General features: G+C 36.6%; 1 protein-coding gene across 1 annotated transcript; it reads left to right on the top strand.

Annotated features, from left to right (window-relative positions):
* The first annotated feature begins 9,407 nt into the window (after positions 1-9,407).
* On the top strand, positions 9,408-10,580 carry LOC141629510 (uncharacterized). Its single transcript, XM_074442498.1, has one exon. It carries the CDS (start codon positions 9,408-9,410, stop codon positions 10,578-10,580), a length of 1,173 nt encoding a protein of 390 aa, XP_074298599.1.
* The last annotated feature ends 5,459 nt before the right edge of the window (positions 10,581-16,039 follow it).

Genomic DNA, 16,039 nt, shown 5'->3' with positions numbered 1-16,039 from the left:
TTGAAACAATTTTAGGAAAAATGCAACATAAGTGAGTAATTTTGGCAAAAAAAATCAAAAGGGGGTAATTTTTAAAATGTGGATTTCAAAAGGTAGTAAAATATAATTAACTCTACTATATCTTAAATTTCATTTGTCATACTAACTGAAACCTAAAAATGTAGATTAAAAGGTAACTGAAAATTAAGAGGTAATAATTTAATTGGTTAAGCCAAAAAAATGTTTGGCAAACTAACTGAAATTTAGCTGTTTTTTTTGGTAAAATGATATAAAACGATATAATAAGTTCTCTATATTTCATATTATAAATTGAATGAATAAAAAAAACAGGTAACTAATTTCTTTGAAATAAAACCTAAATATGAGATTTTTCATGATCTCCCGGCCTTCCTCGTATCTAATTAATTACTTGTTGATGTTTTTTTTTTTTGCCAATATTTACTTATTTTTAACCCTATTATTAGTAGTTGATCTTAAGTTTCATTTTTAATTTTATAATCTCCATCTAGGTAGCACGGACACTTCTCCTAATCAGCCGTCCCGTGTCCGACACCGTGTCGTGTTCGTGTCGACCCACTTACATAAATGAGTCGCTAAATGTCAACCCAAACCCGTTAATTTCATGTCGGATTCTTGTCGTGTTTTTGTGTCGTTTCTTTGTTTGCCAGCTCTAATGTTGCGCCATAACAATAAACAAGAGTTAGGGACAGTTACTAAATCATGTTGAAATTTACCTGCCGAAACTTTTATGCTAAAAGCACCTAATAATTCATCGGTTATCATCTATACCAATCACGATTTTTTTTTCATCAATGACAACTTAGTAGGACTTTTTTATCAAATGAAGAATATATTTTTACAAATAATCCTAATGGAAGCCCCGTGCATCGCACGGGCTTTCCAACTAGTATTTTAATAGCTTGAGTGTAAGGAGTACCGTCCTCCCGGAGGATATAAGAATTTTTCTAACTTTATTTTTTAAGATTGCTTTAGTACAAGACATTTTATTCATTAAATAAAAATATAAAATGCATCGCATCGGTGATTGATCAAACAATTCTTAATGGATCAGTTTTATTTATCTTAACTAACTTCGAATATAGCTACTCCGTATATAGTTTTTGGTTATCGTAAATAAGTCATTGTCAGAGTTTAGCTAATAGACATCATTTTAGTACAATTAAAGTATTAAACATACATTATGAAAAAGCTCTACCAAACGGCCCGTGCATCGCATGAGCATTAAATCTAGTATATATATAAAAGAGGCTTTTTTCAGGCAATTCTAGAGACTCCAACTTTTTAAAAACACGATTTTTATTTTTAATAATAAATTCAGCTGAAGATAATTATTTTGAGCTAAGAAAATAAGAGATATAGTAAATTATAAAAAAGATTGAGTTTTATTTTTGAATGAGGCTTTTTTCAGGTAATTCTAGAGACTCCAACTTTTTAAAAACACGATTTTTATTTTTAATAATAAATTCAGCTGAAGATAATTATTTTGAGCTAAGAAAATAAGAGATATAGTAAATTATAAAAAAGATTGAGTTTTATTTTGGGTTATTTGTAAAATACCACCTAATATGTTCAAAATTTTACAAATAACCACCTAATATGTTATTTTTTACAAATAACCACTATAGTTTCAACTTAACTAACAAAATCAACACCTAAATTTAGTTACGTTGGCGATTTTACTTAAACCCGACCATTTCACGACTTTACGAATTAAACTTAAGTAAAACTTCCTAAACTACCCTTCATTATTAATCACACCCAACTCACACATACTTCCTTCACTTCACTCCCTCAACTCAAAATTCAATTAAAACATAAAATCCCCAAATTCAAGTGAAAAAGAACCCTAATTTATCCTCAAATCAATTAAAGCCACTCATACTTCTTCAATCACTACTTCTTCCCTGCTGCATTCACGCATACTCCTTTAGCCCCTTCTAGTTTTTCATTGCAAATCTTGTGGATAAATTAGGGTTTTATGTTTTTTTTTATTGGATCTAACATTTTTCTTCTTGAACATGCTCAAGTATCTCTCTCCAAATCTTGGTTTGCCCAGTTTGGAAAGACGAAATACAGTAACTAATTTGGAAGTAGCTGCCAATAACCCCTCTAATGATCAACGATGCTTCCAATTTCATTCATAATCCACAAATACATACAGTTGAGAACAAATAATAGACTAACAGGCATAAACCAACGCAAGCTTATAGGAACCAAATCAAGCTTTTGTTAAAAGTAAGTTGTAGTGTTGTACAAAATGAAATTGTTGAAAATCTATACTCAACGAAGAGATTTATAACAATGACTAATTATCCTACTTCACCTAAAATTTAGACCTAACTGCATGCAAAACACAATTACACGCATACTCCTTCAGTCACTTCTAGTTCATCTAGTTCTTCATTGCCAATATTTACCCTTCAATTAATTGGATTGAATCAAAATTAGGGTTCCATCTCACTTGAATTTGGGGGTTTTATGTTTAATTAAATTTTGAGTGAAGTGAAGTGTGTTTGAGTTGGGTGTGGATAATAATGAAGGGTAGTTTAGGAAATTTTATGTAAGTTTAAGTCGTAGAGTCGTAAAATGGTCGGGTTTAAGTAAAATCGTCAACGTAATTAAACTTAGGTGTTGATTTTGTTAGTTAAGTTGAAACTATGGTGGTTATTTGTAAAAAACAACATATTAGGTGGTTATTTGTAAAATTTTGAACATATTAGGTGGTATTTTACAAATAAACCTTTTATTTTTGAATTCTATAAGAGATATAGTAAATTTCCAAAAACGATTGAGTTTTATTTTTGAATCCTACTAAGTTAAATCTCCAAAGAGTCATATAACACATCGACAACTATAACTATAAAAGAATACAACTTTTACTAGCTCCCTCTTATCTACTGTGTCCGTGTGTATTGCGTCGTTTATTTGATCTGGTATTCTTCTTCAACTATTCTTTTTTTTTTATTCGTTTTCCATAATTTTATTCCCATTAATTCTTTGCCTTATTCTGCAAAATTGGAATGTAAGTTTAATTCATTGATCAAGGTAATAATTTGTTGGGTTTTAACTAATGAATGCCATGATCAGATAGATTTGATTATCATGATTAGATCAATTGATTTGTGTTGTTAATTGAGTGATGAGTACCATATTGAGTAAATTGAATTGGTTTTTTTTTTTCTGATTGGTGAATTATTGTTTACTAATTTAATTACAGCCCAGATTTTAATTCGAATGAAATAGTGTAGAATTAGTGTAGAACTGGTAGCAACAACAATGATGGTTCAACAAAAGAGTCAAACTCTTCATCGTCTTCATCATTATACTCGGAGATGCTTAATGACAATGGGATCGATAGAATGGTCTCACCGAACATTTCTGAAGATGATTGGTGGAATAATGGGAATTCTTCAACACCATCGGATTCATCAAACAACTATTCCATGGTGGTGGGCGATGTAGGGTTTGAATTGTAAAGAGTGGATCTGGGAAGTTCTTGCTAAATAGACCAGATTTAATTGTAAAGAAATGTTAACTGAGATTATATTTCAAAATATCTAGGTTAATCAACGATTAAATCTCATGTCTTACACAAAAAAATACTCGGTAGTGTGGTTTTGATGTTCAGGGTGGTAGCAAATGCCAATGCTAAGCTAAAGGCGACTTCGTTTCCAGTAGGATCATAAGCATTCGATCTATCAGGCCGGTAAAGTAAGAAATAATCCGTATCTATGCCCAGACAAGAGACCGGTGCCGAGGAAGTCCCATCAAGCGTTAATTTTCTTCTTTTTTGAGACAAAAAGCGTGAACTTATTGAGCTTATTACTAATGTTTTTCAACCATAAATTTTAAATAAATTAATTACGAACTCATTGTTTTCTTCCAATAGAGCACCAGAAATTAATACTTTGTAAATTGCCTTACTTTACTTTTTTAACTACCTAATAAAATTTTAAATTATAAATTAAAATTATGCAAATTCTATCCGATGGAGGTGATAAAGTTATTTGTAGAACTATCACCAAAACTTATGGAAATTTTATCCGATCAAGATGATAGAGTTATATTAGTATTATATATAAAAACTTTAAAAGTAAAAAGCTAAAATGATAAGAATTTTTAAAACAATTGTAGACCACTCAAACGAGTTGGATGGGTCGGCTGGTGAGGCGGTTCATACATGTTAAACTCGAATACGGGTCAGACTAAATATAGGTGGGCTTATACGGGTCACGGGTTGAGGTAGAATCAGAATACATGTCAAAATATAGATTGGTATGGTATATTTTATTTGTCAAAAGCAATCATATTCAATAATAATAATATTATAATTAATATTACTTACCATACTTATACTAAAGAATTTATAAAAATTATATTAATTTAATAAAATATATAAATTTGAATTTTCAATTATTTTTGTAATTTAAAATATTTAAAATAATAATTTCTAATTATTCTTCAAATATAACATATAACATACCCCGTATAATATATAAGTATTAATATTGTATTAGTCAATGCCTTCCTTTAACTCATTAATTATTTATTCTATGAAGAAAAACTTACATTTTCCAGATGCAAAAAAAAACTACATTTGTACAAGCTCATTTACAAACAAAACACTATTTAGTTACTCGTGCATGGCGATTATAACTTTTATATACACAAATCATAAAAAAAAATGTTAATTTATTTGTATATACTCATATTCTAAAAAAAATATTTCAATGTATTTGTATATACTGACATTCTCACGAGAAAACTAATGTTAAGAAAGTAAACATAACTTCTCAATTGCGAAGATACAATTAAAGACGAATCAATATTATAACCCGTACAACGTACGGGCACAAAATCTAGTAAAACTATATATCTAACAATTTAAAGGAGTATATCTAGCTAGCTAAAGGGTTGTATCTAGATAATTAATGAGATAAAACAAGGGTGACGACCAACAATTATGTTTAGGATGCTGTAAAACGTTAACCTTATGTTGTTCTTCTCCCATTTTAAAAATAAGAGCATAACATACTCTATACAATACATTATAGCTCTTATTTTAAAAAAAATAAAACAATAAAATGAAAGTGATTAATTTCACTTTGATATCTCTTATTTTAAAAAAATAAAACAATGACGCAAGTATATGTACCACACAATACATTATAGCTCTCTATTATTATATCCGTGATTAAACATATTGCATAGAACTAAAAATCGTACTACGACAAATTACTGGTATAGTCGTCTATCGATACTACATCCACAAAATTGAGAGTAGATACACAAAATCGAGTGCTAGATACAGAACTTCACCGTAGCAGATACACGAGTTTTGTATCCGGGGTACTTGACTACTCACTGCTCGTATATGTCCCTGGGCTCCTTACTTGTGTATCCAGCAATCAAAAGATCAACTACCACCACCCACCATCACCATCAGAGGCGTAGCTACCTAGTAGCATGGGATAGCAGCCGCTACCCCAAACCCCGTAAATTTGACTAAGAAGATGAAATTTTACTACTCCATATATCGTTGATATTTGTCAAAGGATAAATAAATAATACGTTTCTAAGGTAGCATTAGGATGTACATGGTCTAGTGGTAAAGTACAAGTAAATCCATCAAGAAATGCGGGTTCGACTCCTACAATAAGCAATTTTTTTCACTTGTTGAGTTGTATATTGCTTGTATATGGTACCCACATTATCTTTCAACCTAAATAATATGTCTGTTAATATCCTATTCTCTAATCCCCAACTCCATTCCCCTAAAAAAAAATTCTCAAATCATTAGATTATATAAATTTTTACGTATTAGTCTATTACATATTGTATCATTTTTTTTATTAGTTATGTTTGATGGTCATACGAATTATTCTCGCAAAACAAATGCTTGATGAAAGATCTTAACTACCTAGGCTTTTTGAGCCACCATCATTCCGTCAACAACAACCACGTCAATTATCGCAAAAACTTTTTTTTCTTTTTTTTTAAAATTGAAAGTGTAGTTCTTATTGACAATTAAAAAACGAATTGTTTATAAAAAAATTCTATGTTGTTATTGTGTTCACGGGTTCACGCTACTTTCGCTACCCCAAATTTTCAATCCTGACTCCGCCCCTGATCACCATTACCCCTGAACTAACCCCACAACCAAGCCCCATTTTACAATCAGCCCGACAGCCACTTGAACCAACATCAGAGACATCATCGGTAATATAACCAGTCACTTCAGACCGCGACGGGAACATCACCTGTCACCAACTCACCACCATACACCGCGACAAACATCTCCACGGCTATGACCACGCTGTCCGACACACCGCAAAACCACTCTGGCTTCCACCTCGGACTACCGCTACCATTAGTAACTCCAATCTCCGTGCATGGGTGATATTCATTGCTTTTGTTGTAGCAATTTGGTGACCTTGAACCCAATCTTGTTTTCACTTCGCCATGCATATTTTATTTAGAGTTCATTTAGTTAATTATCCCAGATGCACAAATTAATATCCCAGATACACATGGTTTTATTACCGGATACACATGTATCCGGTAGTAATAATGAAAATGAAAACCTGGAGATAGAGTCAATCACTTCTTCCTTCGTTGAGGTTTCGAGCACATGTACTTCAAAAGAATTAATCTCCACAACCATTCTTTTTGTTCCAAACATAAGTTTCACAGTCCTTCCTATCGCCAACAAGGATCACAGCTAAACCAAGAACGACACCAATGGCATCTTTCATTTTTGTAATCTCCAAGGCTATCTCCTCCCTAATCTGTTTTGCCACTGATTTACCGTTTATTACTTTGGTGATACTATTTGCTGCCAATTTAGCTGCAACAAAAACTTGTTACATTCATCAAATGAAGTTTTTCAGTAGTAACCAATGCCACGAGATTAGTACACAAGCAAGCATTCTTCAGAATAGTTATTATCAAATATATGAAACATAAACAAACAACCCAAATTTTGTAATATCAAAATCTCATACATTCAGAGATGGAGCTGGGGTAGCGAGGGCGTTCACCTCCGAACAATGGAAAATTTGAGACTTTTAGTCGAAATTATCGATTTTTATTTTAATTTTTATTCCACCGGTAAATTATTCCTCTAAAAATTTCTGCACCCTAACAACAAATCCTGGTTCCGATATTACACACATCAGAAGTCAAATTACAAGTACCATCTCATTCACCATTTTGGCAAAACCTAGAACAACTTTTATCAGATTAGGATACATATATGCAATATACTGAAGAGCTTCATATGAGTCATATACAATCAAATTAGGATTCAACTAAAAATTCATACTAAATCGTGTCATTATATAATTCAAGTTTAAAACCTTATAACAAAAACGGTCAAATACCTGATACATGCAGAGTTACCACATGCATCATCCTATACATGTTGATAGTTAACCGAGTGTATCTAGTAAGGTAAAAGAGCCTACTTGTCCATGGCATTAGCAATGTAAATCGTCCACAACTATATGATTGTTTTTTCGAAATTAATTGCACTTGCAGTGTAAATCGTACAAACTACCAAGATACCCCATATTGTTACCTAGGATACACATAGTATTACCACCGGATACACACGATATTACTACCACATACACAAATCGTTTGTGTGTCCGGTAGTAATAATATGTGTATCCGAGTTTCGTAGTTTGTGTATCCAACCCTCAACCATAAACCATGATAGTATCAAATATGGCGTGTCTAGTATGATAATTTTAGGTTGTTTATTCAAGTGTTGGGGCCAAGTTATGCGTTAATCTCGGGCATACCGGCTTACTCTATTTCTTTGTAGTTTGGGTCACAAAGGACTTAGTCTTGGATTGATCACCTTTTGAGGCAAAGGAAGCAACCATATCAAAGAGTCAAGGTGAAGATTTCATGTACTTTCAACCAAGATAAGAAGTCCGTCTCAAGCAAGCAATGACGAGTGAAGTTTGGAAAGTAAAGAAGCAAGCAAAACTTGGAAATTCATAGGGGAGTCCCGAGCTGGGGCGCAGCCTGCGCATCCTGCGCCACTTTCAGAGTGTCCTGCGCCAGTCTATTTTAAACACGGGCTTAGTTAAGTAAACCATGTTTTGGGATGATTTTTGGAGGATTTAACCTAGAAAGGAGTGCACCCCTATATATACTCCTCATTTTGAAGACCTAGTTATCATCTAATTATTTAATAATCTTTAGAGACTTTTAGTAGCAAGAACACTTTAATTTGGGTAAAAGTTGTAATCTTTTAGCTTTGGATGTTAATCTTTCCTCATTTCTTGGGTTTTTCTAAGAAGATGGAAGGCTAATCTTTCCTTTGCTTGATGTAATTTGATCAAAGTATCCAACTTTGGTATTGTAAGACTCTTAAACCTCTCTTAATTTATCTAATGCTCTTTTCTTGTGCTTAATTTCTTATGTTGAGTAATTGAATGTTCGGTTTGATCATCCTTGCATGTTATTTACTTGACTAGTGAAAATCCTAAAGAAATGGTTTAATTTAGTTGTGATTGTTGAAGCAAGTTTGTTGTTTGTTGATTTGGTTTAAAGGATTCATACAACAAATAGGAAAGTCTATGTCTTTTTCTCATTTGTATGGTTTAATCTTATGAGGAATTGATCCTAACTTCATCTTTTGGTTAAATTCTTAATGCTCATGCTTAGTCTCTTTTCATGGTTTAATGATTTGTTGCTTAAGTTTGAAGGGTATATGTAGATGGTTTAATTTACATGTATCAACATCTTGAGGTGATAGTATTGGGTAGATATTTGTAAGTGAGTAAAGAGAGTCAAACTTTATCATTGTTGGGTCACTAAGAGAGAATTACATCAAGTTTTTCCTTTTATATTGAATCTGGCATACTAGTTGTTTGTGGAATTGTCTCAATAGGAAGATCTCCAATCTTTACTCATATTTCCATGTTTGTTTCCCAAAACCAATCCTTTTTCATCTATGTTTCCTACTAGTTGACCTTTGTTAATACCCATTGTTTATGATTAGTGCCTTTTGTTAAGTTTAAATTGTCATTAGGATCTTAATTAGTAGTAGAGACCTACTTAGTAGCCAATAGTTTACAATTCAAGTTTTTAGTTGTTAACCCTTCTCTTGGGTTCGACCCCTTTACTTCCACTTTACTATTGTTTTAGTTTAAAGTTAGTAGAGTCAAAGTCTAGGGTATAAATTGTTAATTTGATAGGTTAATTCTAGTATTTTACGACACCTAGTTTTACCAAGTCAAATTTTGGCGCCGTTGCCGGGGACGGGCAACATAGCTAAATGCTTGATTGTTAATTGCATGTTAGTTATTTTTCTTCTCTTTGTTTTTGAAAGTAAGTGGAAGTTCTAACTTGTGTGTGTAGTGAAAAGGTTTATGTTTAGTCCTCTACAAAGCGGTGAATCAACCCCCGTTGAAGAGGACTCTTTTGGAGCATATTCGTGGTTATTTACCAATCCTTTGTACCAAAGAGCACAAAGGGAACATCGAGTAGAAGAAGCACCTTCGAAAGATACTATTGAAGTAAATCCGATTGAAGTAGAGTATCCCCCTATGGCGAATGACACGAGAACCATCCGGGAGATAAGAGCAAGGAATTATGATGAGCAACCTTTGTGCATCACCTACCCCCCTTTAGGAGCCAATGCAAATTTCGAACTCAAAGGCTTCTTTATTCATAACTTGCCCAAGTTTCACGGCCATGCGGGAAATGATCCAAACCGTCACCTATCGGAATTTCACATGATGTGTGAAGGAGCTATTCCGAATGGAGTGACGGAGGACCAATTCAAACTACAGGCCTTCCCATTTTCCTTGTTGGACGCGGCTAAAGATTGGCTTTTCTACCTTACTCCGGGGTCCATAAGAACTTGGAAGGAAATGAAAGCGGCCTTCCTTGAAAGTTTTTACCCCGATTCACGCCACAACCGTGCAAATAAGGCCATTACCACCATAGAACAAGACCCCAATGGTGAAACCATGTATGAGTATTGGGAGAGATTTAAGAAGTTGGTGGCTCAATGCCCATACCATGGGTTGAGTGATGATGATCTTCTTGTGAACTTTTATGAAGGTTTAGGTCAAGATGATCAAAGGATGGTCAACTCCGCTACCGGAGGAGGTTTGGAGAATTTTTCCATAGTGGATGCCAAGGAAATCATTGAGAGACTTGCCTCAACTACAAGGAATTATGGTAGAAGCCAAAGGGGAACAAGAAATACATCTTCAATGGGAACCTCTTCCTCATCTACTCAAAATCTTGAGCAAAGTGTGAATGACTTAACTCACCTAGTGAAGAATATGATGGTGAACAATCCAAATAAAGATGGAGGTCAAATGAATCAAGTGGAATGCAACTATTGCCAAGGTCCTCACTTGGAGGAAGCTTGCCCCATTATGATTGAAGAAGGAATTGGGGTGGAAAATGTAAGTGCAATGGGTTATGGGAATTACAATGTTAGGAATCCTTCCGGGGGAGGATATTACAACTATGATCCTAGTGGCAACACTTACAATGTTGGGAGTAGAGACAACCATCGACTTGGTTGAGGTGGTGACACCTCAAAGAGCTTTGTGAATGGCCAATTCAACCACTTGAGGGACCAAAATTCCCGACAAGGTCAAGGCTCAAATTCTCAAAGAAATAGGAATGGGAATTTCAACAACCAAGGTAGAAACCAAAACCAAGGTCAATCATCCCAATTTGGCAATCAAGGTAACAACACCAATTCTCAAAAGGAACCAAGTGTTCAAGACTTGCCTAAAAACATTTTGCAAGAGCAAATCAAAACAAACAAGAGGTTTGACAAGATTGATGCCGACAAAAGTGTTAGTGATGCCAAGGTTGCCAACCTTGAAGTTCAACTTAGCTAAATTGCCCAAGAACTTGCCAAGCAAAATCAAAGGAATTCAACTTCTATTCCCTCCACTACATTCCCTCCTAGAGAAAATGCTAGTGCTATGATATTGAGGAAGGGGAGAACCTTAGAATCCCCTCCCAAGAAGAAGAGAAGGGGCAAGTTACACGAAAGGGTTATTGAAATTGAAGAGCAAATTGAAGAAGAGCTTGTGGTTGAACAAGAGAAAGGGACATCTTCAAAAGCTAATGAGGAAGAAGAAAAGAGCCCTTTGAGCATTGACAAAGAAAAGGAAGGAAGCACCAACACAAAGGATCAACTTGAAGAGATTGAAAAAGAATATGAACCAGAGGTACCATTCCCAAGTGCCGTCACAAATCCCAAGAAGTTCGATAAAGACTCCGATCTTTATGAAACTTTTAGGAAATGTGAGGTCAACATCCCTCTTTTTACTATCATCAAAACCGTTCCTAGGTATGCAAAGTTTCTCAAGGAACTTTGCACCCCTAAACGGAAGCCAAGGAAAGGAGTTGAAAGAGTCACGGTTAGTAGGCATGTCTCGGCAATTTTCAAACAAAATCTTCCCAAAAAGTGCGATGATTCGGGCATGCTAACTATACCGTGCTCAATTGGAGGCAAAGCTTTTGCTAGAGCTATGCTAGACTTGGGGTACTCTATTAATGTCATGCCTTACTCAATTTATGAGACCCTATAATTACCTCCCTTGTCTAAGACCAATGTTGTGATCTAATTGGCGGATCGCTCTACAATTCACCCCAAAGGTCCTGTAGAAGATGTGTTGGTAGAGGTTGATAAATTCATGTTTCCGGCCGATTTTTACGTTTTAGACATGGAACCGGATTCCAAGGCTACACCCCTTTTGCTAGGGAGGCCTTTCATGAGAACCTCCAAAACCAAACTTGACATGTATGATGAAAATTTGACCATGGAATTTGAAGGGAAAGTTTTGAAGTATAATGTGTATGAAACTATGAAAAAGACCGATGATTTGAGCTTTTGCTACTTTCTTGATAAAATTGAACCTTTGGCAAATCGAGTTTACCAATTAAATCATAGGGACCCACTTGAAGTGACCCTCACTAACAATGTCGAGAAAGAAGGGTTGCGGTTTTTGTTGTCTCATGATGTGCAGGAAAGTATAGAGGAATTGGAGAAGGAAGAACCCTTAGAAGAATCTAAGGGGGAGGAAGAAATGAGGGAAATTGAGAAGGAAATCCTGAGCCAGAGCGCAGCCTGCGCACCACAGCGCAGTCTGCGCAGCATGGCGCAGCTCACCAGTGCAGCCTGCGCAGTCCCCAGCTCCACCAAAGCTTGTTTTTCTTCTTCCTCTTATGATTATCAAGCTAAATTCCTTCCTCTAGAGGCCTCCCTTGAAAGACCACTCCCATCCATTATAAAACCACCCATCCCCAATTTAAAACCACTTCCCGACCATTTGAAGTACATTTTTCTTGGGGAAAACAACACTCTACCCCTCATAATGTCCAACCAACTTGAGAGTGACCAAGAAAAGAAATTGGTGGGTGTATTGCACAAATACAAATAAGCTTTTGGGTGGAGCATTACGGATCTCAAGGGGATAAGCCCAAGCATTTGCATGCACAAGATCCGGTTGGAGGGAGAGGCAAAACCGGTGAGGCAACCACAAAGAAGATTGAACCCACCAATGATGGAGGTCGTGAAGGAAGAGATCATCAAATTGCTTCAAATGGGAATCATCTACCCCATTAGCGATTCTCAATGGGTAAGTCCCACTCAATGTGTACCTAAAAAGGGTGGTGTGACGGTAATCGAGGGCAAAGAAGGAGCTTTAATCCCCACCCGGATTCAAACCGGGTGGCGAGTTTGCATCGATTATCGCCGCCTAAATGCCGTGACATTCGAAGACCATTTCCCTTTACCCTTTCTAGACCAAGTGCTAGAGAGGCTAGGGGGGAAAGAATTCTATTGTTTCTTGGACGGATATTCCGGATACTTTCAAATTCGCATACATCCGGAGGATCAATCCAAGACAACATTCACATGCCCTTTCGAAACATATGCATACCGAAGGATGCCCTTCGGTTTGTGTAATGCTCCGGGTATATTTCAACGTTGCATGGTGAGTCTTTTCTCGGATCTAGTAGAAAGAGTCTTAGAGGTCTTCATGGACGACTTCACCGTCCATGGAGACAATTTTGAAGCTTGCTTGGACCACCTAACTATGGTCCTATCACGATGCACGGAGACACCTTGTGTTGAATTCCGAAAAATGTCACTTTATGGTTAAAAGCGACATCGTGTTAGGTCACATAGTCTCAAAGAGAGTGATTGAGGTGGATGTGGCTAAGGTTGAAGGAATAAAAACCTTGCCATATCCCACTAATACTCGGGAGATAAGGTCGTTCCTAGGACACGCGGGCTTCTACCGTCGATTTATTAGGGATTTTTCCAAGATTGCTTACCCCTTGTGCAAGCTTTTGCACAAGGATGTGGAGTTTGTTATTGATGATGCTTGTAGGTTGGCATTCGATTCTTTGAAGGAAAATCTTGTGACGGCCCCGATAATTCAAGCTCCAAAATGGGACCTCCCGTTTGAAATCATGACCGATGCTAGTGATTATGCCCTTGGCGCGGTTTTAGGCCAAAGGGAAGGGAAGGTTGCTCATGTGATATAATATGCTTCTTCACTTTTGAATGATGCTCAACGGAACTACACCACCACGGAAAAGGAATTCTTGGCGGTGGTGTATGCCATTGAAAAGTTCCGGCCATCATTTATACAGACCACAACTCTATAAGACAACTTGTAGACAAGAAAGACACCAAAGCAAGGCTAATGAGATGGGTTCTTTTGTTGAGCGAGTTTGACATCGAGATCAAGGACAAGCAAGGGAGTGCTAATGTGGTAGCCGACCATTTGAGTAGGCTTCACATCAATGAGGATCTAGTCAAGACCATGGGAGTAGTGGACGGTAGCTTACCACATGAATCTCTATATTCCATGAAGGCCGTTGAGCCTTGTTATGCTAACCTTGTAAACTACATGGTAACAAAGAAGTTTCCCACCTCACTCTCATCAAGTCAAAGAAATAAGATAAAGGCCGATTCTAGATTCTACATATGGGATGACCCATATCTATGGAAAATGTGTCAAGATCAAGTCATTCGACGTTGTGTACCGGATGTAGAAATCCCATCTATCCTCAAACATTACCACGAGTACGCTTGTGGGGGTCACTTTGGGCCTCATAGAACGGCGCGTAAGATCCTTGAGTGCGGGTTCTATTGGCCCAAGTTGTTCAAGGATGCTCACATTTTCGTCAGTACTTGTGATCGATGCCAACGGGTTGACAACATCTCACGACGAAACGAAATGCCCCAACAACCGATGCTTTATTTGGAGGTTTTCGATGTGTGGGGGATAGACTTCATGGGTCCATTCCCCAAGTCGGATGGGTATCTCTATATCCTATTAGCGGTAGACTATGTTTCAAAATGGGTCGAGGCTATACCAACTAGGAATGATGACGCAAGGACGGTCTCAAGCTTTGTTCACAACAATATCTTCTCAAGGTTTGGCTATCCTAGGGCATTAATAAGCGATCGGGGGACTCATTTTTGTAATCGTATTTTGGAAGGGTTGTTAAAGAAGTACGGGGTCGTGCACAAAGTCTCCACCGCCTAACACCCACAAACCAATGGGCAAGCGGAAGTATCAAATCGGGAGATCAAGAATATCTTACAAAAAACAGTGAACCCCGATAGGAAAGATTGGAGTCAAAGGTTAAATGACGCTCTTTGGGCATACCGCACCGCTTACAAGACACCAATTGGTATGTCCCTGTACCGACTCATTTATGGAAAGGCATGTCATCTTCCTTTGGAAGTGGAGCATAGAGCCTATTGGGCCATCAAATCCTTCAACCAAAGCATAGATGATGCGGGCCTCCATCGGAAGCTTCAACTCCAAGAAATTGAAGAAATCCATCTTGACTCTTATGATAATGCCGCCATATACAAAGAGAAAGCTAGAATATGGCATGATCAAATGATAAGTCGGCGGGTTTTCAAGGAAGGCACCAAGGTTCTTGTTTTTCAAAACCGGTTAAAGTTGTTCTCCGGAAAGCTAAGATTAAGGTGGGTTGGGCCGTTCATTGTGATAAAAGTCCACTCTCATGGAGCGGTCGAAGTTGAGAACCAAAGCACGGGAAAGACAATTAAGGTGAATGGACAACGACTTAAAGAGTATCATGAAGGCATGGAAGCACAAATCGTTGAACAAGTCAATTTGGAAGACCCCATCGACCAAGCATGATCATGAGAAGCACTAAGTCGAGCCATCGACGTTAAACATACGACAACCTTTGTAAATATTCTCTCTTTGTAGCATAGAATTTACCGCTTTCTTGTTAATTTATTTACTTTTAACATGTTTTAGAAGCATCAATATTGGAATCCTTTGATAGTTTGTTGAGGTGTTTGAAGGGAGTCGGATGAAATTCCTTGGGAAGCGTGCAAAAGTCGAAATGAAAGTTGAAATGACTCGGGACACCATCTACACGAGACAAATGAAGGGAAAGCACAAAAAGAAGGCTAAAAATCCCAGCAAGGAAGAAGTTGAAAAATTGCATTTTACACGACATCCAGCAGAAAGCGCAGCCTGCGCACTGAAATTGCGCAGCCTGCACAGTTAGCAGCTACGGGGTTGAAAAAGGCCTGTTTACAAAGGAAAATTCACTTCCCCTTTTACTTTATTTGACACCTTCAGCATTCAACTTCCCCCAAACCATCCCAAACCCCATCACACTACATTAAAACCTTCAACAAACTCCTTTTCCATCATCAATTTCATCTCTCAACCCAACATAACACTTTCAAACACTCACTTCACCCTTCAAAAATCTGATTTTCCCAAATTTCGTCCCAAACCCTAACTTTCCAAGCTTTGGATTCAAGTTCTTTTCAAGAGATTTCTGGGCCCATTGGAGCATTCTTGGAAGGGTTTTTGCATTATACTTCAATCACCTAGCAATTTAAGTGGATTCGGGGAGGTATAACAAATTTTTCAATCTTTTTCTTCACTTATTTAGCTTTAATCCGAAATTTGGTGTTTATACATTGAACTTTTGGATATTATTGCTTGATTGT

Source organism: Silene latifolia, chromosome Y (assembly GCF_048544455.1).
Source record: "Silene latifolia isolate original U9 population chromosome Y, ASM4854445v1, whole genome shotgun sequence".
NCBI classification, from domain to species: domain Eukaryota; kingdom Viridiplantae; phylum Streptophyta; class Magnoliopsida; order Caryophyllales; family Caryophyllaceae; genus Silene; species Silene latifolia.
Note: the sequence above shows the minus strand (reverse complement) of the source record. Positions and strands in the feature narration are given on the sequence as shown.

Coding starts and splice junctions, on each gene's coding strand:
- LOC141629510 (XM_074442498.1), top strand. CDS start 9,408: ATGTTTAGTCCTCTACAAAGCGGTGAATCAACCCCCGTTGAAGAGGAC.